Below are 26,541 nucleotides of genomic sequence, written 5' to 3'. Positions count from 1 at the left end.
TTCCCCATTGTATGTTCTTGGCTCCTTTGTCAAAGATTAGCTGTCCATAGACGTGTGGGTTTATTTCTGGGCTTTCGATTCTATTCCATTGATCTGTGTGTCTGTTTTTGTGCCAGTACCATGCTGTTTTGGTTACTATAGCTTTGTAGTATATTTTGAAATCAGGGAGTGTGATACCTCCAGCTTTGTTCTTTTTTCTCAGGATTCCTTTACTTATTCGGGGTCTTTTGTTGTTCCATATAAATTTTAGGATTCTTTGTTCTATTTCTGTGAAAAATTGTTATTGGAACTTTGATAGGGATTGCATTGAATCTATAGATGGCTTTAGGAAGTATGGACATCTTAACTATGTTAATTCTTCCAATCCAAGAGCACGGAATCTCTTTCCATTTCTTTGTGTCTTCTTCAATTTCTTTCAGAAATGTTTTATAGTTTTCGGTGTATAGATCTTTCACCTCTTTGGTTAAGTTTATTCCTAGGTATTTTATTCTTTTTGTTGCAATTGTAAATGGGATGGTATTCTTAATTTCTCTTTCTGCTACTTTGTTGTTAGTGTACAGAAATGCAACTGATTTTTGTATGTTGATTTTGTATCCTGCAACTTTACCATATTCGTTTATTACTTCTAAAAGTTTTCTGGTGGATTCTTTAGGGTTTTCTATATATAAAATCATGTCATCTGCAAATAGTGACAGTTTCACTTCTTCCTTTCCAATTTGGATCCCTTTTATTTCTTTCTCTTGCCTGATTGCTCTGGCTAGGACTTCCAGTACTATGTTAAATAGGAGTGGTGACAGTGGGCATCCTTGTCTGGTTCCTGTTCTTGGAGGGATGGCTTTCAGTTTTTCACCATTGAGGATGATATTAGCTGTGGGTTTCTCACATATGGTCTTTATTATGTTGAGGTACTTTCCTTCTGTACCCATTTTATTCAGAGTTTTTATCATAAATGGATGCTGTATCTTGTCAAATGCTTTCTCTGCATCTATTGAGATGATCATGTGATTTTTATTCTTCATTTTATTAATGTGGTGTATTACGTTGATTGATTTGCCAATGTTAAACCATCCCTGCATCCCTGGAATAAATCCCACTTGATCATGGTGTATAATCTTTTTAACATATTGTTGTATGCGATTTGCTAGTATTTTGTTGAGGATTTTTGCATCGATGTTCATCAGTAATATTGGCCTGTAATTTTCTTTTTTTTTGTGTTGTCCTTGTCTGGTTTTGGTATCAGGGTAATGTCAGCTTCGTAGAATGAGTTAGGGAGCTTCCCCCCCTCCTCAATTTTTTGGAAGAGTTTGAGAAGGATAGGTATTAAGTCTTCTTTGAATGTTTGGTAGAATTCCCCAGGGAAGCCGTCTGGTCCTGGACTTTTATTTTTGGGGAGGTTTGTGATTACTGTTTCGATCTCCTTACTGGTGATTGGTCTATTCAAATTCTCTACTTCTTCTTGATCCAGTTTTGGAAGGTTGTATGATTCTAAGAATTTATCCATTTCTTCCAGATTGTCCAAATGGTTGGCATATAGCTTTTCATAGTATTCTCTTATAATCTTTTGTATTTCTGAGGTGTCTGTTGTAACCTCTCCTCTTTCATTTCTGATTTTACTTATTTGTGCCTTCTCTCTTTTTCTCTTGGTGAGTCCAGCTAAAGATTTGTCAATTTTGTTGATCTTTTCAAAGAACCAGCTCTTGGTTTTATTAATTTTTTCTATGTTTTTTTGGTCTCTATTTCATTTATTTCTGCTCCGATTTTTATTATTTCCCTTCTTCTACTGATTTTGGGCTTGGTTTGTTCTTCTTTTTCCAGTTCCTTTAGGTGCATTGTTAGATTGTTTATTTGAGATTTTTCTTGTTTGTTGAGATAGGCCTGTATCGCTATAAACTTCCCTCTTAGAACCGCTTTTGCTGTATCCCATAAATTCTGGCATGTCGTATTTTCATTTTCATTTGTCTCCAGGTATTTTTTGATTTCTTCTTTGATTTCTTCGTTAACCCAGTCATTGTTCAGTAGCATTTTGTTTAATCTCCACGTATTTGTGGCTTTTCTGATTTTCTTCCTATAGTTGATTTCTAGTTTCATATTGTTGTGGTCAGAAAAGATGCTTGGTATTATTTCAATCTTCTTAAATTTATGGAGACTTGTTTTGTGGCCTAATATGTGATCAATCCTGGAGAATGTTCCATGTCATGCACACTTTTGATCAAACAATTCCATATGTAGGAATTTATCCTAAGAAAATTACTAGAGATGTGCTTCAAGAGATGGTACAAAGTTGCTGCATTGTTCATAATGGCAAAAAATTCCTGCATCTATAAAAACTTTATTCTAATGTATCTATTGAGGTGTTCATATTTATTATATAGTTTAAGGGAAAAAAGTGGTTGCAAAACAGTATGATCCCATTTCTAGCCCTGTCAGCAGCATCTGGCACAGCTGCTTCCTTCTTGAAACACTCTCACCTGGCTTTCTTGAATGCCCTCTTGGGTTTTCTCCCCTCTCATTGGCCTCTCCTCTCTCTCCTCATCTCCCTGTCTCTGAATGTTGGAGGGCCCAGGGATCAGCACACAGCTTCTTGGACATCTTTTCTTCTGTATCCACACGCAACTCTCTAGGCCTAGGTGAGCTTCTATGGGTCTTGTGGTTTGAACAATCTACTACTGAAGATTCCCAGATTTCTATCTCCAACCTTGACCTCTTACCTAAATTCTAGACTTGGTTATCCAACTGTTCATTCAACAAGTCCATCTAGGTGGCTAAGCATCTCAAAATTAACATGTCCAAAACAGAATTCCTACTTTTACCCTCCAAGCCTCCCAGTTACTCAAGTCAAAAACCTTGACATCACACTTGACCTTGCTCTTTTTCTCATACTATACAGCCAGCCCTTCAGCAAAACATATTGTTCTACCTTCAGAATATATCCAGAATCGAGACGCTCCTCAACATCCTCTCCTCTGTCAGCCTGGTTCAGGCCCCCTCCATCTCTGGCCTGGATTGCTGGAACAGCTTCGAACTCACCTTTCTGCTTCTATCTGTGCCTCAAGTTAATCTGTTCTCAAGACAGCAGCCAGAGTGAGCTCCATCAGGCCACTTCTCTGCTCAGAATCCGCCAGTGGCTCCCCAGCTCAGTCAGAGTAAATAGAAGCCACAGTCTTTCCCGTGGCCTGAGGCCCCTACTCCCTCTCTGCCTCACTCATTGTATTCCAGACATGTGGGCTTGCTGTTTCCCGAGAGTCCTCTACCTCAGGGCCTTTGTACTTTTGCTGCCCCCTCTGCCTGGAAGGTTCTTCCCTATGTAGCCATTATTCATTCTTGCACTCCTTTCAGGTCTGCTCAGAGATCACTTTTTCGGTGAGACCTTGCCTGATTTTGTCCCCATTCCCTACCTATCTCCCTTCCCCATTTTCCTTCAGACCTCATATTACCCTTCTGACATCCTACCTCTATGTTTATGTTTACCTCTATGCTATGTAAGCTTCATGAGAGTAGGGTAGGGACTTAATTTTGTTCCTTGCTGTATTCTCACATTTGGCAAATAGGAGTGCGCAGTAAATTTTCAATGCATGCATGAATGAATGAATGAATGAATAGGTCCCCTCTCAGAGTAGAAGCCAAAGTCCTTAGAGTGGCCTCAAGGCTACCTCACTGACCTCATGTCTTACCCATTCCCCCTTGCTCACTCTCTCCTGCCACTCTGGCTTCTTTATCATTCCCTGAACGAATGCTCCATGCATGCTCCTGCATCAGGGTCTTTGCATCTGTGGCTCTGTCTGCCTGGAAACTCTGCCCCTAGGTATCCCTCATTCATCAGACTTCACCTTGCTGAGCAGCTTTCCCTGACCACCACACTGTCCTCTGCACTCCCCATCTCCCTCCCTCTGCTGTCGTTTTCTCATAGCGGGTACCACCATCTGCTCTGTGTTGCCTCTTCTGTGTGCCCCTGCCCCAGTAGAACATAAGCTAGTGTACGCATCACACAGAAGAGACTGCTCTTTTGTTCAGTTCATCGACATTCTCCCCAGTACGTAAAACAGTGCTTGGCATATAGTAGGTAGTCAGTAAATATTTGATGAATGAAAGAATTTTTCATAAAAAAAGTCTGAAAGGATATACATTAGTATTTTAAGTTAGCTGTCTCTGGGTATTATGAATATGGATGATGATTTCATTCTTTTTGCATAGCTGTATTTTATAGTTTTCCTTACAATGATGTGTTTGTGTCACACCAACTGTGTAAAAAAGATTTTATATATTTGTGATTTTTTTCTCCCTCCCAGATAGGAGCGTGCTGCTATGTGGAATGTTCAGCTTTAACGCAGAAGGGATTGAAGACTGTTTTTGATGAGGCTATCATAGCCATTTTAACTCCAAAGAAACACACAGTAAAAAAAAGAATAGGATCAAGATGTATAAACTGTTGTTTGATTACGTGAGAAACATCTTCAGTGGCCAAGGAAACTGTCCATTTCTCTCAGAAAGCATATGAAATGCTACAGCTATACCCAGACCTCTTAGAAATAATGAAGCAGTTTAAAACTTGAAAGGAAAAACAAAACCAACCATGTCCTCAGAATTGTATAAAGTTCATTAAGAATGTTTCTTAAAGGTCCAAGAAGCAGCAAAACGCATCTGAAGCCACAGTCTAATATAAATACTTTATTTCCACTAGAAGGTACAATCTCTCAGGGGTTTCATAGTTTAAAAAGCTACAATCACATCATGTTGTAACTATATAAAAAACAGTGCTGTAAATGGAACTGCCTGGCTTAGACCATATATACATTTCTGCACAGTCTTTATGGAATCTGCACAAAGAAGTATCTTCTCCCTCTGCTCCAATTAATTGTTCTTGTACGTAAGTTGCTTTCTATTCCAGTATATCCAGAGTGGTGAGATAACAAGGCCAGCCACGTAGCCGAAGGTCGCTCCAAGCGTACAGGAGATGGGCCAGACCTGAGGAGAGAATGTATGAGATCAAAACAGAACAAACGTTTTATTATTACTTGAGCACAAGTTAAGTGTAACCTAAATATTTCTATATTAAAGCTTAATGTGCTTTCTTAAAGAATGCCAAAAGTGTAATAAGGTCCCGACTGCATTTATCATGAACACTAAAAATGTACACAGTTGAGTTAATGTACATTCAGCTGTAACAAGGCTTCTGGCGATTGTAGACTTAGTTTGATGCTCCCCAGACTGCATGAGATACATGCTAAGATTACAAATTAAAATTGTGAGTCAGATTTTGCCATAATCCTGGACTCAGTTTAGCTCTCTGAACTAGTGGGTAATTTTGTTTTTTAATTTCCACATTGGCTTGTATATCAAATGAAATGAGAAGTGTGTATGCTGACCAAACCACAAGAAACTTTAAATTGTGTTAGAGAAAAGACCTAGAATTCAAGCATGTTATATGGAATTTCTAACAAAGCAACTGCTTCCATAATAAAACTGATGCCACCTTTCGGATATAGACATTGGAACCATAGCAGAAGTTATAGAACTACAACTTAAGTACACACCTAGAGTGTAAGTTAAATGAAATACTGGCTTCCAAATGCTCATTTTCTCCAGCCATATTACATTTCACAATATTACATCAAGCCAGAAGTAAATAATGTTGATATATTTCATCTACAAGCAGTGCATGTTGGTCCCTAGGTGAAAGGCCTTGCTTTAAAAAAAATTTTTCATGTTCACCTGTGAAGCTTATTTGGTATAATGGAGCCATTTCTAATCTTTCTCTGGGGGAACAGGCCATAGAACTGTGTTAGAGGTGAACCATCTTAATTACTAGTTCTATTACCTACTTAAGGTTCCTTGTTTGGTCTGCTGTGGATCTGCCTTATTCCAAATGCCATGCAACAAACAATAGTGTTAGACAAAGTTTCATTGTGAACAAACTAATACAGTTCAGAGAAGCATAATCTAATCCATAAATATCTTCCAGCCTTTCCTACATTTAAACTTGCTGTTGCCTAAATTATGATTTCTTTATGTCTTTGGTGAGCTTCTGTTAATTTCTATGACTTGAGCTTATAGCTATGTCTATTGCACAGATTGGGTAATGGAACACTAAACTTTTATACTTGAAAATGACAGCCTTAAATGCTCATATCAGTCACAAATCTAGGATGTACTGTCTTGTATGTGAGCTTTGTAGAGATTTTTTAAAACATAGCATCATCTTCCCCATTGAAGAGTGGAGAGTCTACTGGATAACTAGTCAGGAGCTTCCTCTCTGAACTGGACAGTGGATGTCTTCTTTCTCCCAAGAAGTGGTGGTTCACATTAAGTATCATGGCCTCATGTATGCTCAAGTGGAATCTTATGTAACTTTTTCATTTACTTTTGGTCTGCTATTTTTAGATGGAATTGTATAAATCAATTAGTGTATTAGCTAAATTGTCCAACACATGGTATAAAGGAATTAAGACAGTAAAGTATTACACATTTCCAACTTGCCTTTGGGGATTTGATGGGGATATTTTTTTTCTCTCAAATTCACATCTCTGAAACTCTTCATCCTTGGTTTACTAGCCAATGAAAGTTAAAATCTAGAATTTGTCCTGCCCTAAAAGAAATGGACTAGAAATCTGCAAACAAAACCTCTGGTGTCACCTGTTTCTTGATTAAGCGTCAGATCCTCATCCATAAATATGGAAGGTAGAAGAGATGAACTCCAATCTCTCTCCCATTTATCAATTCTTATTATTCTTTTCTTTCTTATTCACAGTAATCATTGTTGGACATTACCTTTTCAGCTTCACATTCTTAAGATGGTAAAAATCCTGTATATAGATTATTAGAACTCTAAGCAAAGATGATTGTATCATCTGAACCTGAGGTGCCTTAGGTACTCTATTGACCTTGATGGGGTTTGGAGTTTCCCATTGCTTATTAAGAGCCTTTTCATTGCTTTGGTTTTTTGGTAGTTCTTTTTGCAAAATCCTTCCTGCCACTTTAACTAAAAACCAAAGATTTGTTTTCTATTCATAAGCAGATTGTAGAAAAACTGCCTTATTTTCAGAAGCACGTCTTCGTTAAACACTTAGGTTTCAGTAGAAATTCAGACTAATCACTGGAACAACTAGTTCAAAGTAGTGAAATATCTGGGAAATAAAATACTTCAAAAGTATCTTATTGACGTGAATTTTGCTAGTGAATGCAAATACACTGCTTCAAATAAGGACATGTATGAAAGAACTTAAACTTAGTTATTATTTTTGCATTTAGATAATCAGTTCTGAAGTTCTTAAAAATAATTTTAGGGGCTCTTTGAAATCTTATTTAATACTTTGCTAACTTATACCCTTATTCTATCTCTAAAGGTACATTTTAGGTTAGCCCATGTTGAATTATCATATTTCCATAAAAGCCTGAATTAATGGTTTTTATTGTGAATTATCTTACTTTCGGCATTGCTTCCATTTGAGTTTTAATTATTAATTTTAAGTACCAAATTAAATACTGGTTTGTTGGTTGTTGCTTTTTAAGTGATTGTTACCTTAACAGTGTCCCATCTTAACACATGGGGTTACAAATAAAATAATATGCATAGTTGACTATCTATGTAAAGCACTGAACTTCTTACCTTAATAGTTTTTATTTAACACCTTTGTAAACATTCGGGATAATACTCTTTCCTCTGTTTCTCATGCTGAGTCTACTCATCATTGGCCACATGTGAGCACCTGTACTTTGTTAAAGAGCGTATTGTCAAAGTGTAGGGAGGATAATAATCCCTCGTGAATCTCAGCCAAATTCCAATTTGGGTTACTAAATTCTATTTTAATCACACTGTAATCCCAGTATGGCTCTTTGTTTCCAAACACATACATACACATTCACACACACATTCTTTAAACAGCTGCCATATTTCACCTCCAGTGGAATGCTAAAAATGAAGTAAATATTGGTTCAAAAGTTTTGTCTAACAAGGGGTTAAGGCTTGGAACGCTGGCGTTATTCAGCGTCTCAAGAAATCCATGTCATCAGCAAATTAAAATGTTGGACTGGCTTTGAAGACTGTTTGCTAGTGATGATCAGGGGTTCCTGCTTGACTATCCTGAAATAAGTGGTCCTTAATTGTAACAGTCATTTTTTTATAAGAGAATTTCTTTATATAAGGGCAGCTTTCCTGATTTTTGTAGACCCAGCTAGGAAATGGCAAAAGAAGCAGTTGAAGGGAGTTGGGGGAGGCTGCCCACTAATAACCTTTCTTCAACCAATTTCCTACTAACCTTATAATTGCTTTAAAAAATTCAAAGCTATACTATGGCAACAGAATTCATATTGACTTGTCAACCAATCCTAGCTTAATCATGTATTTTCATAATTAGATCTTGAAGTTTTCCATTTAAAACTGTTGTCTCACATACTGAGATGGTTCTATTTAACATTCTTTATGCCACAAATAGGATTTAAAAAAAAAAACATGGTATCATCTATTGAACAGACAATTCAACTGCACCCCTCTAAATATTTCTCCAAATTATGGTTCTCCAAATTATGGCTATATATAATTATCTTATTTTGTTTAAGGAAAATAGAAAACTCAAAACAGACATTCATGTAAAGGAAGTCATTCACAAGCATCTGCCACCAAAATGACCGTCTTCTTTTTATCCAGTTTTTTATAAATTTAAATGATTTTTTAAAAATCACTAAAAAACCCTGTTGCATAACTAAAGATAATACAATGCAGGTGGTAAAATTATTAAGATTACTGTCAAAAAGAAAAACCTATTTTAAAAAATGAGTAGCTACACCATGTGAAGAAAGCATCTTGCTTAAAGTGCTACTATTATTCTTTCTCTAAATCAAATGACTCCTTATAATGTATTTTTCATCACTTAAACCAAAAAAGGTCAGTGTTCTCTTAAAATAATCAGCATTAACGAAGGCCTAATATAGGGTCTGGGTACATGGTACCAGCAATAAGTTTTTTTCTCTCAGAAATAAAACAATTTCACTAATAAGCTAAAAAAAAAAAAACCCTTAGTAATATAGATATAACTTTGCTTGTTTTCTTTGTTAAACAAATCAATATTATTGCTGGTTAAAAGACCTATTCAAAATTATACAAGCTTATCTCCACCTGAAGACTCTCTTCTGATCAGGCAGTACTACAGAACTCTGCTTACATTTTAGGAAAGGAAAATGTACTAATATATCTATGTAGTGTTTGATATTTTTCAAAGCATGTTTTAAGTAGTACAGAAGGGTGATTAAGAACACTGATTTTTGTATTAGACGATTTGAGTCTTGGCTCTGCCATTTATTAAATATGTGACCCTGGGCAAGTCACCTAACTTTTCTGTGCCTTGGTTTCTCATCTGCAAAATGAGGATCATCATCAAACACCTCATGGGGTTGCTGTAATGATTAAATGAGATAATGCACTATGTGGTACTTATAACTTACCTATAACAGTATCTGGCACATAGTACAAGTGACCAATACATGTGAGCTATAATTGATGATAATCTTTTAGTTCATATTATTAATAGGCACATATGAAATAAGTTGTCATTATAATCTAGAACACTATCATTCCCCAAATACACCATCTCTAAAGCTGCTCCTATTAAAAAACTCCTGCCCAAATTTTAAGAACTTTAAAAATATTTTTTAAAAACTAATCTAAGAGAATGTTTCCTTCTTGTCAAACATGATCCATATATATTGAATATAATTTCAGGGTTCACAGCCTTCTGAAGTCCATCTATGGAATCTTGTTTAAGAATCCCTGTACTCTTCATCACTGTACCCTAACAAGTATCTTATTAACTGTTCTAGTTGACCAAAGAAATACAGTGACCCTTTACATTTTGGTTTCAGAGTTTTAAGGATCAATTTCAATGATGTAAATGGCATTTGTTTGTTGTTATGTGATTTGAGAATAAAGTTTAAATACATTTTACTTAATGATAACATGCACGATATTATTTAGGTTCCTATAATATATATTAAGTGCAAATAGGTTTTTAACCTTGTAATGTCATTAAAATGATACCCACAAAATTTTGATACTCCATATAACAGCTAGTTTGGTATGTCACTGGCTATGGCAGTTTATAAGCTGCTGCAGGTTTACTGAAATGATAATCAGGTATTTGAAATTAGATAATGATGTTTTTTTAAATTAGTTTAAAATATTCAACAAAAAGTTTATTTATACAAAAATATTAGGCTACTTTTAAAAATACTTCATATTTTACTTGGGAGCTTTACTTTGGTTTTCTGAGAAGCAGCATGGGACAATGGAGGGAGAATGATCTGAGTTGCAGGGCCAGGTCAGCCACTTACTGGCTGTATGCCCTTGGCCAGGTCACTTAACATCTGAGCCTCAGTTTCCCAATATGCAAAACAGGGATGATAGTACCTCTTGTACTTAAACATGGGGCTATTGTATTAAATGAAGTAATATTTTAAAATTTGTCATGAAAGCTGTAAAGTACCACACATCAGTATCATTTTGTATATTACATGTTATAACTTAAAAAAATTATATGATCACTCATGTAAGTATTTCTTATGTAACTGCTAGGTAATAATTAGAACCAGCAGTTTAGAACAAATAAAAACAGTTCATGAGCAATGTTATATGGAGCTGTAGGAACTATTCCCTTGCCCTTGTAATATAATCATGTCTAATATATGCTATTCACATGAATGTCTGGGGAGTACAAACTGACAAGAAAAAACTCTCAAGGCCTATACAACACACTGCATTGTATTAACCATATGTATAGCCTCCCCTCAGAAACAGGGTGATTCCTGCTCCTAGCTGTTGTTTTTCATAAATTTTAAGAAGCATAACTATGGAAATTTAACCAACCACTGGCAGACATTCGTGTCATTTTTAAGAGTCTCCATTTGAATAACTACATTCATTCAAAACTATTCATTGAGCCCCTACATAAAAGCAGTTAAGGAGCTAACTAAGATTATTTCATTTTGAATAAATTTTAATAACATAAATTCTTAAAAAATGTGTGCTGAAATATAATTTGGGGGAGGTATATGCTGTCACAGATACCATGGGGAAACTGACTTTCTGCAGATCAGAACACCTAGAATCTCAGAATAACTCACAACCATTAGGAATACTGGCTCTTTCAGATAAAAAAGGAAGATAAAACCCAGGCAGCTAGTTCTAAATTTCTTACAAGCTACTTTTTAATATGTTTGTTTTGTTTATTGTGCTTATCACAAATTTGCATTTGCATGGCTGATAGGATTCTTTCAAAGCCTGCTGACACTTCTACTGGTTTTAAATGATCATTTATATTTTCCTCTGAATTTGGTTGTACGTGATGTGTTTTTCCAGATGTTCTTAAAGCAAACGCTATTGCCTGATGTAGGAATACATGTGCAGATGAATCTAATCCTCTGGATACATTTCTCTGGTTGTAAATCTGCACTGATCCGTGTATACTCTACCACTCTCCTATGACTAACAGCACAGATTTAGAAAGAGCTATTTGTGGAGAGGTGTAGTCCCTGGTCTGGAACTTCTTGTCCAAGTAATGCCAAATGGTCCTTGCCAAGATCATGCAAATGAGTTAACTTGGCCAGCACTTTCTCTCACATGAAAGTCCTGCTAGCAGAGCATTATCAACACGATTACCCTACAGTGAGCCTACCTTTTAAATCTAAAACCATTTTCTGTCAGTTAAGTATTATAGTTTTTTTCCGTGCTTGAAACATATAAATTACTATTTTATCTTGGTCTGTGTAAAACACTGTACAATACCTTTGGTAACAGATATACCAGTTAACCTAAAAACATGCAACTCTTCAACAATTAAATCCATAATCTTAGTTTTATCCCTCACTCTAGCATTATTTGCAGTAATTCATTTAGTTATAATCCTTATGATTTCTAGCTTCAATATATGAAAGAATTATCTGTGGCATCTGTGACTTTAGAAAATGAATATATATATTTCACAAATATTAAATTTTTAACCTGATACAACTAGAGAAAACAAAAAAGGATTTTTAAATATAACAATGCCTCATTTATCTGGTATCTGATGGGAATAAGTACTAATATTTTTAAAAGATTTTAAATTGTTTTAAAGACAATCTCAATCAATTTTACTTTTCAACTTATAAGAAGTACGCTCAGAAGAGATCTGATTATTTGGTTCAATTCCATTGAACCAGCATTGAGGTCCAGAATTTAAAGGCATTTGTGGGTTTTCTAGGCACAAAAGCTTTGCATATTAGCATCAAATACTCTCCTACAAATGTTTTAAATCTTATGGTCTAAAATGCATACACCACCAGAGTGGTCATGGCATTTAAGTGAAATTCTTATGTGGAAAAGAAATGCAATATAATTAACTACTCAAGCTTTTCCAAAGAGATCTAAACTATGGCCATTTTTTAAAAAGAAAAGCCATGTTTCAGAGTCTCCAGCAATGAAGAGAATCGTGGTGTCCTGGGGCTCGGGTTTGGATCCTAAGTCTTCCTCTTATCAGCCGAGTAATGTTGAGCAAGGTGTGTCCTCCTCTCCCCGCACTGTGACTTTCTTCCGTGTAAAAACGGGAATGAAACCTACCTTGCACTAGAATTGTCAGGATTAAGTTACTTTTGTGACAGTGCCAAGCCCCATGCCTGGTACATACACAGAGATCTATAAATGTTATGTTTTCTTTCTATTGCCTGTCAGACAAGATTGAAAAATTTTGTGAAATCCAAACACTGTAAATATCCAAATACCAGAGAAACAAAAAGATGAATTAACAATCCACTCTACCAACTGAAGGACTGCTGAGCAGAATGAATAAAATAACAAACTGACACAATTAACACACACTCTAACACTTTGGGAACTTGATGGAATTTGCATTTTTTGTAATGCTAAAAATAGTCATTAAACTACTCCTTTTATAGATCACAAATGCCCATAACGTTAATTAAGCAGTAACTATGTAACAAGTTCTGAACTAAGTACTTTAGAAAGATTATATTATTTAATCCTCACTAGCAAGTGGCAGAACCAGGATTTGAACTCAGTAATCTGATGCCAGAGCTCTTAATAATCGTATTATGTCTACCTATTAATAAAATGTGGCAAATTTCCTTTGCTGAGAATAACCAACATTTCTTAACCTCTCATTAATTTTTTTTTTTATAACATGAAATGCCCATTTTTGATAAAGGAAAGAATTTAGACATTTTCCAGATGAAAAGCTCATAAGTATTCTGCAAAATATTAGAGCATATTAAATCTGAATCTGAATCTAAATCACAATCTGAGTCTAAATTAAAGTTATAAAAAAATTAAATTCCAGTCCTGTGTAATATTTAAGTATCTGTTATACTTACATAGAATATATACTTTGTACACAGTAAGAACTCAACAAATACTGATTAGCTATTTAGTTACAGCAGATAAAGCATCAAATTAATAATGTACAAAGGTTTTCCACAGTCAAAATATTTATTTTGTCAGTAACTATAAGCTTTCTCTGGGCGTGAAGAAGGCTGTCTGGGTTATGGGTAATTCAAGTGTTTATTTTCTGGCTGATATTTAAAGGCAAATAATTAAGCAGGGAAGAGAAGTAAGATGACTTTCAGATTTTTTTTTAAACAACAACAAAGATGACCAGCAATGTAGTGGGTAGCCCCCCTGCCAAATCCTCTTGCTGCGCCCACAATGGGCAGGCTTCCTCCAACTAAAGATGCCTGGTATCTTTCATCACTTGTCATTACTTAAAATTATTCAAAATTCATATTAGTATGTGAAAAACTTTTCTGTTGAGATTACATATTTTCAGTGGGCCTTGCCAGTCATTTAGTGAAGCAACAATTTAAAAAATATAAATATGTTTGAAATTGCTGAGTACAGAACTCACATCATTATAATCTTATGTTCGGCCTCTGGAACTTGATACAAAGTTAGATTTGAGTTCAAAGTAGGGAAAATTGAACTAAAACATGTAAAAGTTTTTGTGGGGTTGTTTGTGTGTGCACGTTGTTAAAGAAGGTATAATTGCTTAACCAGCTACTCTTGTTTCTCTTACTAGAATATAAATAAAACCAGATCACAATCCAGAAAAACTTGCTTTACCACAAACATATCAAATCTGTATTGGGCTACAAGGAACGGAGAACTAAAATCTCTTCTTAATACGTGTTATATTTTAGATAATAAAGTGTATACAGTAGGATCTTCTCATGAAATTTTGCTCTAGAAAAATCTCCATTTTGAGGTACTGCCATATTCCTTTATCTGGTTTATTGTTTCTCTGGCAGATTCTGTCAGCACCATGAGCCACACTGAGTACTTATTCTGTGTAGTGAGACTTATGAAGCAAAAAGCAAAAAAAAAAAAACCTTGTTTGCTGAAAATAAAAAGTGAAAGAAAAAAATGAAACCTCATCATTTCTCTAGTTTATCAGTAAATAACTGCTAAAAGGGAGAGGGGCAGGCGATTATTATATGAATAAAAGATGATTAATTATACATCATTCTATCATCCCACCAACAATATATATCATAATTTTAAAAGATTATAGTGAATAAGTGGGTCATTAACCTGGAACACTATAAAAACAACCCAACAGTAAAGATAATTAAACAACCTATAATAGTCCAGTCAAATGAAACATTCTTAATGAATTCCAACACTTGTCATATATTTAAATTAGCTAGCTAGAAAATATTTTTTAAAAGTCAGTAATTCAAATGGAAACTTTATATTGATTTAAAAAGTCTGATACCATCAATTTGGATCCAGCTCACCTTACTGTAAACAAGAGGTAGAAAAATGAGAGTCAGTAACTAAAAGCCTGAACAATCCAAAATGGATAACTGGATTGTAAATAATTAACATATATACTTTCTATGAAAAACTAATCCCATATTTTACAAAGGCACATCTACTCCCCATGATTCAGTTTCTACTTCTGCATGGTCTTGTAAACAGAAGATTTAAACAAGTATAAGATATCAGATTCCATCTATATGCAAACTGACATGTTAATTACACATTACCTTACCAACTCATTAAAGCTGATGGCCCACGGTGCTTTATATATCAACACTTTGTATTTACATTTAATTGCACATATCTGAAAGTAATGAATCTACTACAGAGTAAAACACAATTTTCTATGTATATGTTTCAATGATTTTGATTGTCCTCCAATTTAGAAATCACTGACACTGCTGAATGAAACTAAGTTCCATAATATGGTAACTTGAGTATAGATGAATCCCCATCTTCCAGTGATCATTGAGATGGCCAAGGAAATATAAAGAAAACCTTTATTAGCACCAAAACCTGGGGAACAGTATCAGTGACACCACACATCCCAAACCTCCAGGGATTTCTATAACATAGTAGGTGAAGAACCAATATAGGGAAAGGCAAACCCACCATACTTATTGAATGTAAAAGACCAACTCGTCGGTCTGGGAGACAACATCTAACAGAAAGCACAAAGGACGGACTTTAAAGTAGGCAGTTAAGTGCAAGACATATAATAAGGATGCCTCAAAGGCCTCTGGAAAGTGAGATATATATCAAAGATTTAACCCAGTCACTCATTACCTAAGAATTTACACTAAAGAGAAAACTGGACACATAAATATGCAAAGATATATGTTTAAGTATGGTAATCACTATAATTAATAATAATAATAATAAATAAATAATAGGGAAAACGGAACAATTTAAATATCCATTAATAAGAAATTGGTATATGATTTTACCCAAATAATGGAATATACGTATATGTAAATTTTCACTGACACGGAATGAGCTCCATAATATACTGTTGAAGGGAAAAAAAAGCGGATTAAAAATAACATATATTATGAATAGTTATACACATGGAGTGAGAGCTGCAAAAATTATCATCAAAATACAAATGGGCGTTGCCTCTGGGTGGTTGGATATTTGATAATTTTTACTTTCTTCTTTATAATTATTAGAATTGCTTAAATTTTCTAAATAAATGTATACTGTCTTCGTAATAAGAAAAAAATTCTCTTCATGTTGGAAAAAGAAAGTATATTTATTTTTAATACCACAAGTCCATTTGAGAGAAATTCTCAAGAAAATAATTGGAAACATCCATGAAGATATAGATTCAAAGATGATTATCATAGAACTTTTTATAATAGTGAAATATTGGCAACAGCCTAAATGATCAATGGTGAATTTGTTAAATAAACTTTAGAATAACTATAAAATGGCATACTATGACGCTATTAAAAATTAAGACAAAGATATATCCGTTACTAGCTCAGTGACCTTGGAAATATTACATATCCTCCAGGTATCAGTTTCCTCGTCTGTAGAATAGGGATAAAAAGAACACTTATCTCATAATGCTTTATGTGCTATTGTAATAGGAAACAAAAAACATGATGTTTATGAGCTTCTTTCGATATCACATCCCCTATTTCAAAACCCACTTTGCTATATGCTTTTAAAAAATATTGCAAGATCAACATTCAATTTGGCCATCAATCAAGTTAAGAAAATATGAATCTAAGACCACAAAGGCAATGAATACCAAAGTTGAAAATAGGAAATTCCTGCAACTTCTAGCCTATTTTTTAAAAACTCCTATACATATTCACAAACTAAGCTTATTTATTCACCTATACATGTAGAAAAAATAGTGATGGAAAATAGAACCAGACTGATCTGTATGCCTGTGGCACTGAGACAGGTCCCAATAAGCAGTCGCCAAGATAACAGTGACAGAGGGAACTGGCAAGCCTACTTAATTGAACAAAACAATTTATATATACATACCAGTTAACTTCATCAGTTTTACTATCATTGTACAAACATTTATTTTATTGCTTTAAATAGCTGAAACCAACCTGCCACGGTCTTTCCCAATCGAGTGGAATAGGAAAGGCTCCAAGCCATGTTCCTACAAAACTAGAAATGGTAGTGATCTGGAGACTATTCTCCCAAACAGATGTAACTCTGTAAAACACAAATATGTAAATTACTGGTGGTATATATCTTAGTTGCTGGAGAATTAAACAAACAGGAGCATAAACTAACACTATACATATATGTTCTGTTCATTTAAAATTAGCATCTCAAATTGACATAAAAATATTTACCATGAACTATTAACAATTAATTCCAATTTTCAGTTAAAAAGGTAATATATGCACATGGTGAAAGTCAAACAATACAAAAGAGCATTTGCAATGAAAGCTAAGTCTTCTCCCACCCTTTCCAGAGCAACTGCTATTAGCAACTTAATCCATATCCTTCCAGATATTTTATGCATGCACAAATACATATACAGCTTTGTTTAGAATGATACATGCTATGCATATTTGCAAATATGCACACATATATGTATATATCCTTCAAAACAAAACTCAAATGCATCATGTTATAAACCCAGTTTTGCTGTTGTGTTTTCCCTTAACAGTTATACTAGATTCCATCATATGGAGGGAGCATTATTACTCAACTAGTCCTGTGTATGGCACATTTCATTTAAACAAATCAACTCTATTTGGTGGGGCAAGAGTAGAGAACGAAAGCAAAATATTTCAAAAGATCCAGTGATTCTGCCCACCATGCTTATTTATTAAGTGCACATCTTAGAGTGCAAAGGTGGAAAGACATAATTCTGCCATTCTCTTAGATCTTAGTTTCAGCCTGTCTCTCATAGCATTACTTAGCTGCGTAGAACATAAGCCTGGTTACAGTAGAGTAAAACCCCACCACAATGCAGTAATGGGGGGTCCAAATATTCAATTGTTTAAAAATACGAAGTTGACTTATTACGAAGTTTATGAGAAGCAGTTTCTTCCAGCTAGTGTGGAAAAAAGAGGAAAACATTTGTTTTGTTAGATGACTTCTTTCATTAGAAATTGGCCAATTACTACACACAAAATGTACACTGAATTAAAGAAGTCCCAGATGACAAGTCAGTTCATAAATCAATCCTTCTATCACCTGTCCATCTCATTACTCCCCCTCCCCACCTATATAAAGTAAGAGCTTTAACTTGTTTCTATTGAAAATTGAGGCTGGAAGAAGGTTCGAGGCAATCACCACATATCCAAATTTGTGTTATTTGCTGGGCTTTATTATCTTTTTTTATTTTACATAACACCTATAAATGCAAGTATGTTTCTTCAACTAACATTCAACAGATCAGCGATCTGTTCCAATCTTGGGAAAAAACTGGCAAGTTGAACACAAAGAGAGAACTGTACTATTGGGCAATTTAAAGGATTTTCTAAGGTAAATTTTGACTATACGTGGCTGACAAATGTTGACTAGCTTTTACTTAACATGCAACTCCTCTATTTGCAATCCATAAGTGATGTGCCTAGAGACATAAAGTGTGGTAGATGTTGAGAGCAGAGTTTACTTTCTGCTGGGAAGAGTTTACTTTTTCCATTTTATGGAAGAGGAGGAAGTTCAGCTGGATTTGGAAGAACTGGTAGCATTTACTCTTGAAGAACTAGAGAAAGAGCTGTATTGCAGGTAAAAAGGACATAAGTAAAATTGGTTGAGGCCAAGTAGAAGACCGGAAAAGCAGGTTAGAGTTAGGATTTTTTTAAAAAACAGCTTTATTGAGTACAGTAAAAACTTGCCCCAGAAAATCTTTTTCCAGCCATACAATTCACTCATTTAAAGTGAACAATTCAGTGTTTTTTAGTATATTTACAGAGTTGTGCAACCATCACCCCAAAATGAAACCCTTTGCCCATTAGCAGTCATTCCTCATCTCCTCTTCTCCTTAGCCCTAGGCAACCACTAATCTACTTTCTGTCTCTATGGATTTACCCATTCTGACCATTTCATATAAATGGAATCATATAATGTGTGGTCTTTTGTGACTGGCTTCTTGCACTTAGCATAATGTTTCAAGATTCATCCATTTTGTACCATGTAAAAATTCTTTTGTATTGCCAAATAATATTTTGTTGTATGGATATACCACATTTTATTTTTTCCATGCATCAGTTGATGGATATCTGCGTTGTTTTGACTTTGTGGCTACTATGCATAATGCTACTATAAACGTTAATGAACAAGTTTTGTGTGGACATATGCTCTCATTTTTCTGGGGGACAGACTAAGGAATAGAATTGCTGGGTCATACAGTAACTCTACGTTTAACATTTTGAGAACTGCCAGACTGTTTGTCAAAGCAGCTAAGTCATTTTATATTCCCCCCAGCAGTGTACGAGTGTTTCCATTTTTCCACAACCTCCCTAACACTTGTTATTATTGATTATAGCCATATCAGTGGGTGTCAAGTGGTATCTCATTGTGGTAGATTTAGGGTTAGGACTTTAGAAAAGCCTTAAAGGTCAAACTAAAGGAGCCACTGAAGGTTTTAAATCAAGGCAGCAATATGATCAGAGCTATGTTTCATTAAGATTTATGTACGTGTCTTATCTAACCTCTAAGCTCCAAGTTCCTAGGGCTAAGGGGCAAGATCCATGTCTTCATATTTTTCATCATTAGAGCACCCTTGTGGCCATCTTATATTTGTTATAATAAAAAGTGCAAACATCCAAGAGGATGTCCTCTATTTTGTCTGATGTGTCCAAGAATGTTTAGATCTTACATATAATAAATGTAGAAAAAATGGAACCAAGACCTAGTTTAAAAAACACAAAAACTCTAGAGCCTCTCTTTTTAAAATTAAAATTTTACATTTATCAAAATAGCATATATAAACACCTTTAAAGTCAAAGATCACAATTAGACTAGTAATAATAAGAAGAACTCCTCCCTGCATCCCTCCCCACTCCCGATTTGCGATCCTGAGGCAGATACTTGCAACTCTTCACTGTTTCTTCTATGTACTTCAAATTTAAAAGAACATACATTATGTATAGATTTTTCAAGATTTAGTTACTTTCTGCTGTCTACAATGGAAGAGGATTTAGCGTTCTACCCACAAGCCTCCCATCCCCACATACACATTTCTGACTCCTCATCCCCTCTTGGACAGTAACATCTCCTCTCAGCTGAATCAACAGCACAGTATATACCTTATTATGAGTATGAAAATATTCATCACAGCTGAACCACACAGTAAACCACAATTATATTTCCCTTCTTACAGTTAATTTTTAATTTTCTTTGGATGTTAAGAATTTCCTCTTTTTTACCCTCCATTTGCTAAGGTACCTGTCACACAATCATCCTCAAGTATTCCAAAGAAACTAAACATCACCTCTCAATGCTTGTTGGTGCTCTTTCTCTCTCTTTCTTTTGTGGAGACACTTCACCTGCTCCAAACTGGACTGGGTGCTCGCCAAGCCTAAAGCACAGCTGTATCTTGAGTTCCCTACACCATCATATTATGAATTCCCTTTGCCTATCTCAGCGCTTTGGGGTCTCCTGCTCCCTGGCTTCTGAGACTCCCTCCTTCTATTTTCCTTTTTCTTTCTTCAAAGCATCTCCTTCAATAGATTCTTGAGAAAGGGTACACAGAAAATAGATTTCAGATGCTTAAAGTCTGAAAATGACTTTACTATAATTGTTGGAAATCATTTTGCCTCAGATTTTTTTTTTTTTTTTTTTGGTGAGGAAGATTAGCCCTGAGCTAACGTCTGTTGCCAATTCTCCCCTTTTTGCTGAGGAAGATTGGCCCTGGGCTAACATCCATGCCCATCTTCCTCTACTTTTTATATGTGGGACACCTGCCACAGCATGGCTTGATAAGTGGTGTGTAGGTGCACACCCAGGATCCGAACCTGTGAACCCCAGGACCACCGAAGCAGAGTGCATGAACTTAACCACTACACCACCAGGCCAGCCTCATGCCTCAGAATTTTGCAGGCACTGTGCCATTGTTTTCCGATTCCCAGCTGAGAAGTTCAGAGCCATTCTGGCCCCCAGTGCTCTGTAGGTAGCACGTTCCCTGCACCAACCTCTCTGGGAGCCTTTGTAATCATCTCTTTATGCCTGGTTACCTAAAATTTCACAATAATGCATCCTGGAGTGGGTGTCTTTTCATTCATTATGCTGGAAATACATGGGCCTTCTTAATCTAGAATCTCAGATCTTTTGGTTCTTGAAATTTTCTTTTATTTAAAGACTTCTTCTGCCCAGACCCCTTAAGAATTTTCTGTTTTTCTTGCTCTTTTGCTGGGAATATTTTCATTATGAATTAATCTCTGATTTTCTTACCTTTTAATTCATTTCCCATATCTTTGCATTTTTGAGTAAGGGATCTTTTCAACTCTGTCTCTACTTCTGTTGATTATTTTTTCCTATCATATTTTTAATTCCCAAGAGCTTTCTTGTTCTCTGAATATTCGTTTTGATTGCCTCCTGTTCATATTCTATGGATGTAAAAAAATATGCTTTTTTTTAAAGTTATCTTCTGGCCTTTATATTGCTTGTGTTTCCACTGAGTTTCTTTTTTATTGTTTTCATTTTAGAGGTGTTCCTCAAATGTCTAGTGCTTCTTCACTCCTCATTTTACTTAAAAGTAAAACAATATGAAATATCCAGAATAGTCAAATCTAGAGACAGAAAGTATTTTAGTAGTTGCCTGGGATGGGGAAGTGGGGGAAGGAGAGAAGGGTGGGAATGGAGGATGATGTTAATAGGCATAGTTTCTTTCAGGGGTGATGAAATGTTCTATAATTAGATTGTGGAGATGGTTACAAAACTGTGTCCATGCTAATAACCATTAAATTGTACACTTTAATTATTTTTTTTGTAAGGAGGACTAGCCCTGAGCTAACATCCGATGCCAATCCTCCCCTTTTTTCTTGAGGAAGACTGGCCCTGGGCTAACATCCGTGCCCACCTTCCTCTACATCCGTGCCCCTCTTCCGTTATAGGGACACCGCCACAGCATGGCTTAACAAGCGGTGTGTCGGTGTGCACCCGGGATCCGAACCTGCGAACCCCGGGCCACCGCAGCGGAGCACGCGCACTTAACCGCTGCGCCACCGGATGGCCCCTAAATTGTACACTTTAAATGGGTGAGTTTTATGATATGAAGTTATATCTCAATAAAGTTATTTTTAAAAAAGCAAAAAGAAAGTGAAACACTAAACAGGTGCCTGGATGTTCACTGTGCATGAGTAGCACGATTCAATGGGGGGGCTTCACTGTACCAGGGACTGGGTAGGAACCTTGCCTTTCAGAGAACCCCCAAACGTCAGTATCTGTAGGTTTTTCTTTTGTACCATTTTCCCCAGGAAGAAATAGTTCAATATTCTGCCTAAATGGTATAAGCCTGGCTATCAGTATTCTGGGCCGAGCAGGTGAAAAAGACTAGGCATACATAAGGTGAGGACTCATTGTTCAGTACTTAGACTAATTTAATCCTTATTCCCTGAGGAGGCTGTAACAAATAGGCTTAGGATCTGGGGATAGCCAGAGTAGCTAGGGGTACAATTATATTTTCTCCATCTTCCCCTCCCCCACTGTATAACTTCTATTGCTTATATCATTTTTTACAGTATTTATATTCTGTTCTGAAACCTTAATTCACTCGATTATTTTCTTGATATAGTGAACCTCCTTAATATACAAACTGAATAATTCCTTCATTTGGGGAAACTGTCTGGTAACGTACCTTTGAATTAGTTTTTGTTTTTTACTTTAGGGGCACTAACTAGTCTTAGGTTGATCTCCTTTGTCTGTCCTCTATCATTTCTTCTCTAATTGCTTCATTCTTCCCAACCCCCTCTCTACCTCTCATTCATTTCGATTAGCTCAAACCTTTCCTCCAGGCTAGAATTTGACTCTCCAACTTATGTTTCTAATTTATCTGTAATGGTGTGGTTTGGAGTCTCGATTTATTTCATTAATTCTGCAATCTCCTTCTCCCCCTCATTTTGCTTCCTTATCTCATCTTTAGCTCTTATTTTATTAAATTCATATCCTTAATAACATTTGTCTATGGTAAACTGTGGAGTTTTTTTGTTTGTTTTTGTTCCTTGTGTAGTCTTTTCTTCCAGGCTGAATTCCTTGTCTTCTGCATTCCTTTTTCTTCTTCTTCTTCTTCTACAGTATGTTTTTAGGGTTAGCAAGCCATTTCTTTTCATCTTGCTCACACTTCACATGGGCAGGCTGCCCAGACTACCTATTTGTTCAGATACAACGAGTGAATTATCTCTGAAGGTGTCTTCCCATCTTAACTGGCACCAATTTTTCCTGTCTTGAAGCTGAATTTTGAGGACTGAATGTTATTTTCTATCCAGTTTTCTGAACATGAGGCAGAAGGAGAGAATGGAGGCAGGGCAAGGGAAATGCTATCTCTGTGATTTAATCAGTAATATTCAGCTGAAATTTAATAAATGATGGTTCCATAAATAAAACTTTTAAAAATTTTTGACCAGGGCTTATGCATCCCATTAGAAATCAGATGGAGCTGCTATAGCACAATCTGCCTCCTTGGCAGAGCCCAGCAGGCAGCAGCCCTGGTAGATTGATAAAAACTAAACAGCCCTGATGGGGATTCAGGGAAACTAACACTCTGTTAGTAGACAGATAGAGATAGAGATAGAGATAGAGATATATAGACAGAGATATACCTATAAGTATATAGGTATACCCATATTTTTCAAATTAAAACTTTAGTTAGGCAATGTCTACCAACTTCTGATCTAGGAATTCTACTCCAGGAATCTAGTTTACAGAAACCCTTGCACAAGTCTACAAAATTACATGGTACAAAGACATTCATAACAACATTATTTATAATCATGAAATTTGATGAAAACCTTCAATAGGAAATTAGTTAAATAAATCACGGTACATGGAATACTTGTAATGACGATTAATTGCCCAAGATTCACCTCATCACTGATGATTAGACTAATTAAATCATGGCAATTCCATTCTCTTTCCTGATGATTAGTTTAGAAGACTTAAGGAAAAGCTACTGCCATCTCATACCAGCCCAAGGATAAGAACCAGGAGAATCAGTGAGAAGCACAGTCACAGCTTGACTATCTGTATCTAGAACCACAGAACCTTCGTTATGTGAGATGATGTTTCCTTATTGTTCAAACCAATATAAGCTGGAGTTTTCCATTCCTTATAGACAGAGATATACTAAGGATACTATGCAGGAAGAGGTAGATCATACACATATACAGTTAAAGACATTCTTCCTAAGTGAAAAACAGGCAAGTTATAAAGCAGTGACTAGTATAACCATTTTTGTTTTAAAATTACATATATGTTATATGCATAGCCAAAATGAGAATATATTAAATCTCTTAGTAATGACTGCTTCTTTGATAGGATTACTAGGATCTTTAACTTTTCCATATTTGTCTATTATTTTAATTTTTACAATATATAGTCTTTTGTAATAAACAATTAAGATAAGAATAAATAAAATATAAATTCCTCTCTATTAACTAATTTTTAGTAGCACTGACATTGGTTTATTCTCATAAGTTGCCATAATAAAGTCACCTGAATTCTGTGATTATTGCCTAATTTTTTCATAGTTAAAGAATGTATACACATAGGCAATAGGGCTGAGAATAAATGGCTCACTGTTCTGTGAACAATCTTAAAAAGTGACTAAAGCAATATTACACATCAATCTTCATGACAACGAGCTCCAAGTAACTGTCCACATTATTTGACTCCACTGAAATTCATTATATCAAATATTAATTAAAATAAATAGACCATTTTGAATGCCTTCCACGGGCCAGACCCTGTATCAGGTACCTGCGGAAGTTAACAGTGAGCACTGTGACCTGGACAGGCTGTCATCAAAACAGTGCTTGTTGACATGGAGTTGATCTTTTTAGCTGTTGATCTCTTCACCTAAAACAGACACCACATAACTCCTTCTAGTTGCTAAAGATATTTTACAGAATTCTTATATAAACTTTTCCCTTCCCCACCGAATGAATATTAAAACCAATGCCTCTTTGCCACTAAATTTTTGTGCCCACATTCAGGCTAAATCACCTATTTCTTTCATTCATTCTCTTTTCACTCTTAATGTCCACAGTGTTTTCTTAATATAAAATCCATTTCAATACAAAGATGAGAAAAAGAAGCCTTTGTCTACACAAATAGGTTTTACTGACTATCTTTATCTGGCAAGATAACCACAGATTCAGGGACCTATTCAGAATTTCAATTTTTTTAGTTCACCAAAAGTGATAAGGTTCTGACTTAAACATTCAAATAGCAGCGTAAAAGAACCGATAAATCAGAAAGCAAACTTCAATGAAAAATATAGATTATTTACTTTTCTTATAAGAAAGTCTAGAGGGGCCGGCCCGGTGGCGCAAGCGGTTAAGTGCGCGCGCTCCGCTGCGGCGGCCCGGGGTTCGCTGGTTCGGATCCCGGGCGCGCACCGACGCACTGCTTGACAAGCCATGCTGTGGCGGCATCCCATATAAAGTGGAGGAAGATGGGCACAGATGTTAGCCCAGGGCCGTCTTCCTCAGCAAAAAAAGAGGAGGATTGGCGGATGTTAGCACAGGGCTGATCGCCTCACAAAAAAAAAAAAAAAAAAAAAGTCTAGAAATAAAAAAAAATCCACAATAATTATAACACTAAGGCAACAAATTGAATGAAACTACTACAAATTGAGTATATTCAGTAATAAATATACCAAAAAGAAGTTGGCAGAATTTTTTAAGAAACCGAATGACTTTTCCACCTTCAAGTTTCTTTAAAACAGCATTCTTTTGTTTTGTTTCTTATCTGGAATAACTTTACATTTACTTTGAGGAAAAGGCTTGTTAAATTAGTGTCATATAATTATGTATTAAATCTCAATAGCATCAGAATTGGTCCTTTAGTCTTGGGATCTTGTTCCTACACAGTCTCCAGAGCAAAGCTTTTGTGTTTCTCAATCTTCATCTGATTATCATCTACTCAATATTAAAAATGCAAATAAATACATTACAAATCAGGATATAATAATTATTTCACTTAAAAATAGTATAAAACATTTATATTGATTCAACAGTGAGCAAGATGTCAGCCCAATTCAAAATTAGCCTATTCACACTGAACATCTGAATTAGTCATATTTCAATAATAATAAAAGGGCCAGCTTTAAATACATAAAACAAAAAAAACTCTACCATATTTTATATACTAAAACACAGGATGAATAATAAAAATATTTAAAGCTCTAAAATCTTCAATCAGTACTTTTAAGGTATTTTAAACACTTTTAGTGCATTAGAACTATAGCATAAGAACTTCAATTTCTGTTGTAAATTATTATTGAGTAGGAAAAAACCGAATTACTCATGTTTTGTACAACCTCCTTAAATAATAATAGAATTCTTTGAAATTAAAGTTGTGACAATATAAACAACGCTAACCATATATTGGGACAATTTCAAAACAATACACAAGTAATTGTTTTTGTGGGTATTTCATATTATCACTGCAGAACCACCAGATCTTTGAATTTTTAAACAAATATTGCATAAAAGTAAACATTTAAGAAGGCCAACTCTAACATTAAACAAGTTAATCTATCTAATTACTTGCTACCTCATTCAAAATTTGACATGATTTATATACTAAATTCTTCC

General features: G+C 35.3%; 2 protein-coding genes across 4 annotated transcripts in view; one reads left to right on the top strand and one right to left on the bottom strand.

Moving 5' to 3' along the window:
- Positions 1 to 4,771, top strand: part of RHOQ (ras homolog family member Q) — a 40,137-nt gene extending 35,366 nt beyond the window's left edge. Inside the window, exon 5 of the mRNA XM_058551306.1 lies at positions 4,287 to 4,771. Within this exon, the coding sequence (XP_058407289.1) occupies positions 4,287 to 4,442 (156 nt within the window). The 3' untranslated portion in view covers positions 4,443 to 4,771. The remainder of the gene's footprint in view (positions 1 to 4,286) is intronic.
- A 26-nt stretch (positions 4,772 to 4,797) lies between these two features.
- PIGF (phosphatidylinositol glycan anchor biosynthesis class F) overlaps positions 4,798 to 26,541 on the bottom strand; it is a 33,264-nt gene continuing 11,520 nt past the window's right edge. For all 3 annotated transcript variants that reach the window (XM_058551304.1, XM_058551305.1, XM_058551303.1), the window contains exons 5-6: positions 16,870 to 16,978; positions 4,798 to 4,962 (exon numbers count right to left, since the gene is read on the bottom strand). In XM_058551304.1, the coding sequence (XP_058407287.1) occupies positions 4,849 to 4,962; positions 16,870 to 16,978 (223 nt within the window). In that variant the 3' untranslated portion in view covers positions 4,798 to 4,848. The remainder of the gene's footprint in view (positions 4,963 to 16,869; positions 16,979 to 26,541) is intronic.

This window comes from Diceros bicornis, chromosome 12 (genome assembly GCF_020826845.1).
Source record: "Diceros bicornis minor isolate mBicDic1 chromosome 12, mDicBic1.mat.cur, whole genome shotgun sequence".
In the NCBI taxonomy this organism is placed as follows: Eukaryota; Metazoa; Chordata; class Mammalia; order Perissodactyla; family Rhinocerotidae; genus Diceros; species Diceros bicornis.
This window is presented reverse-complemented; position numbering and strand designations above follow the sequence as displayed.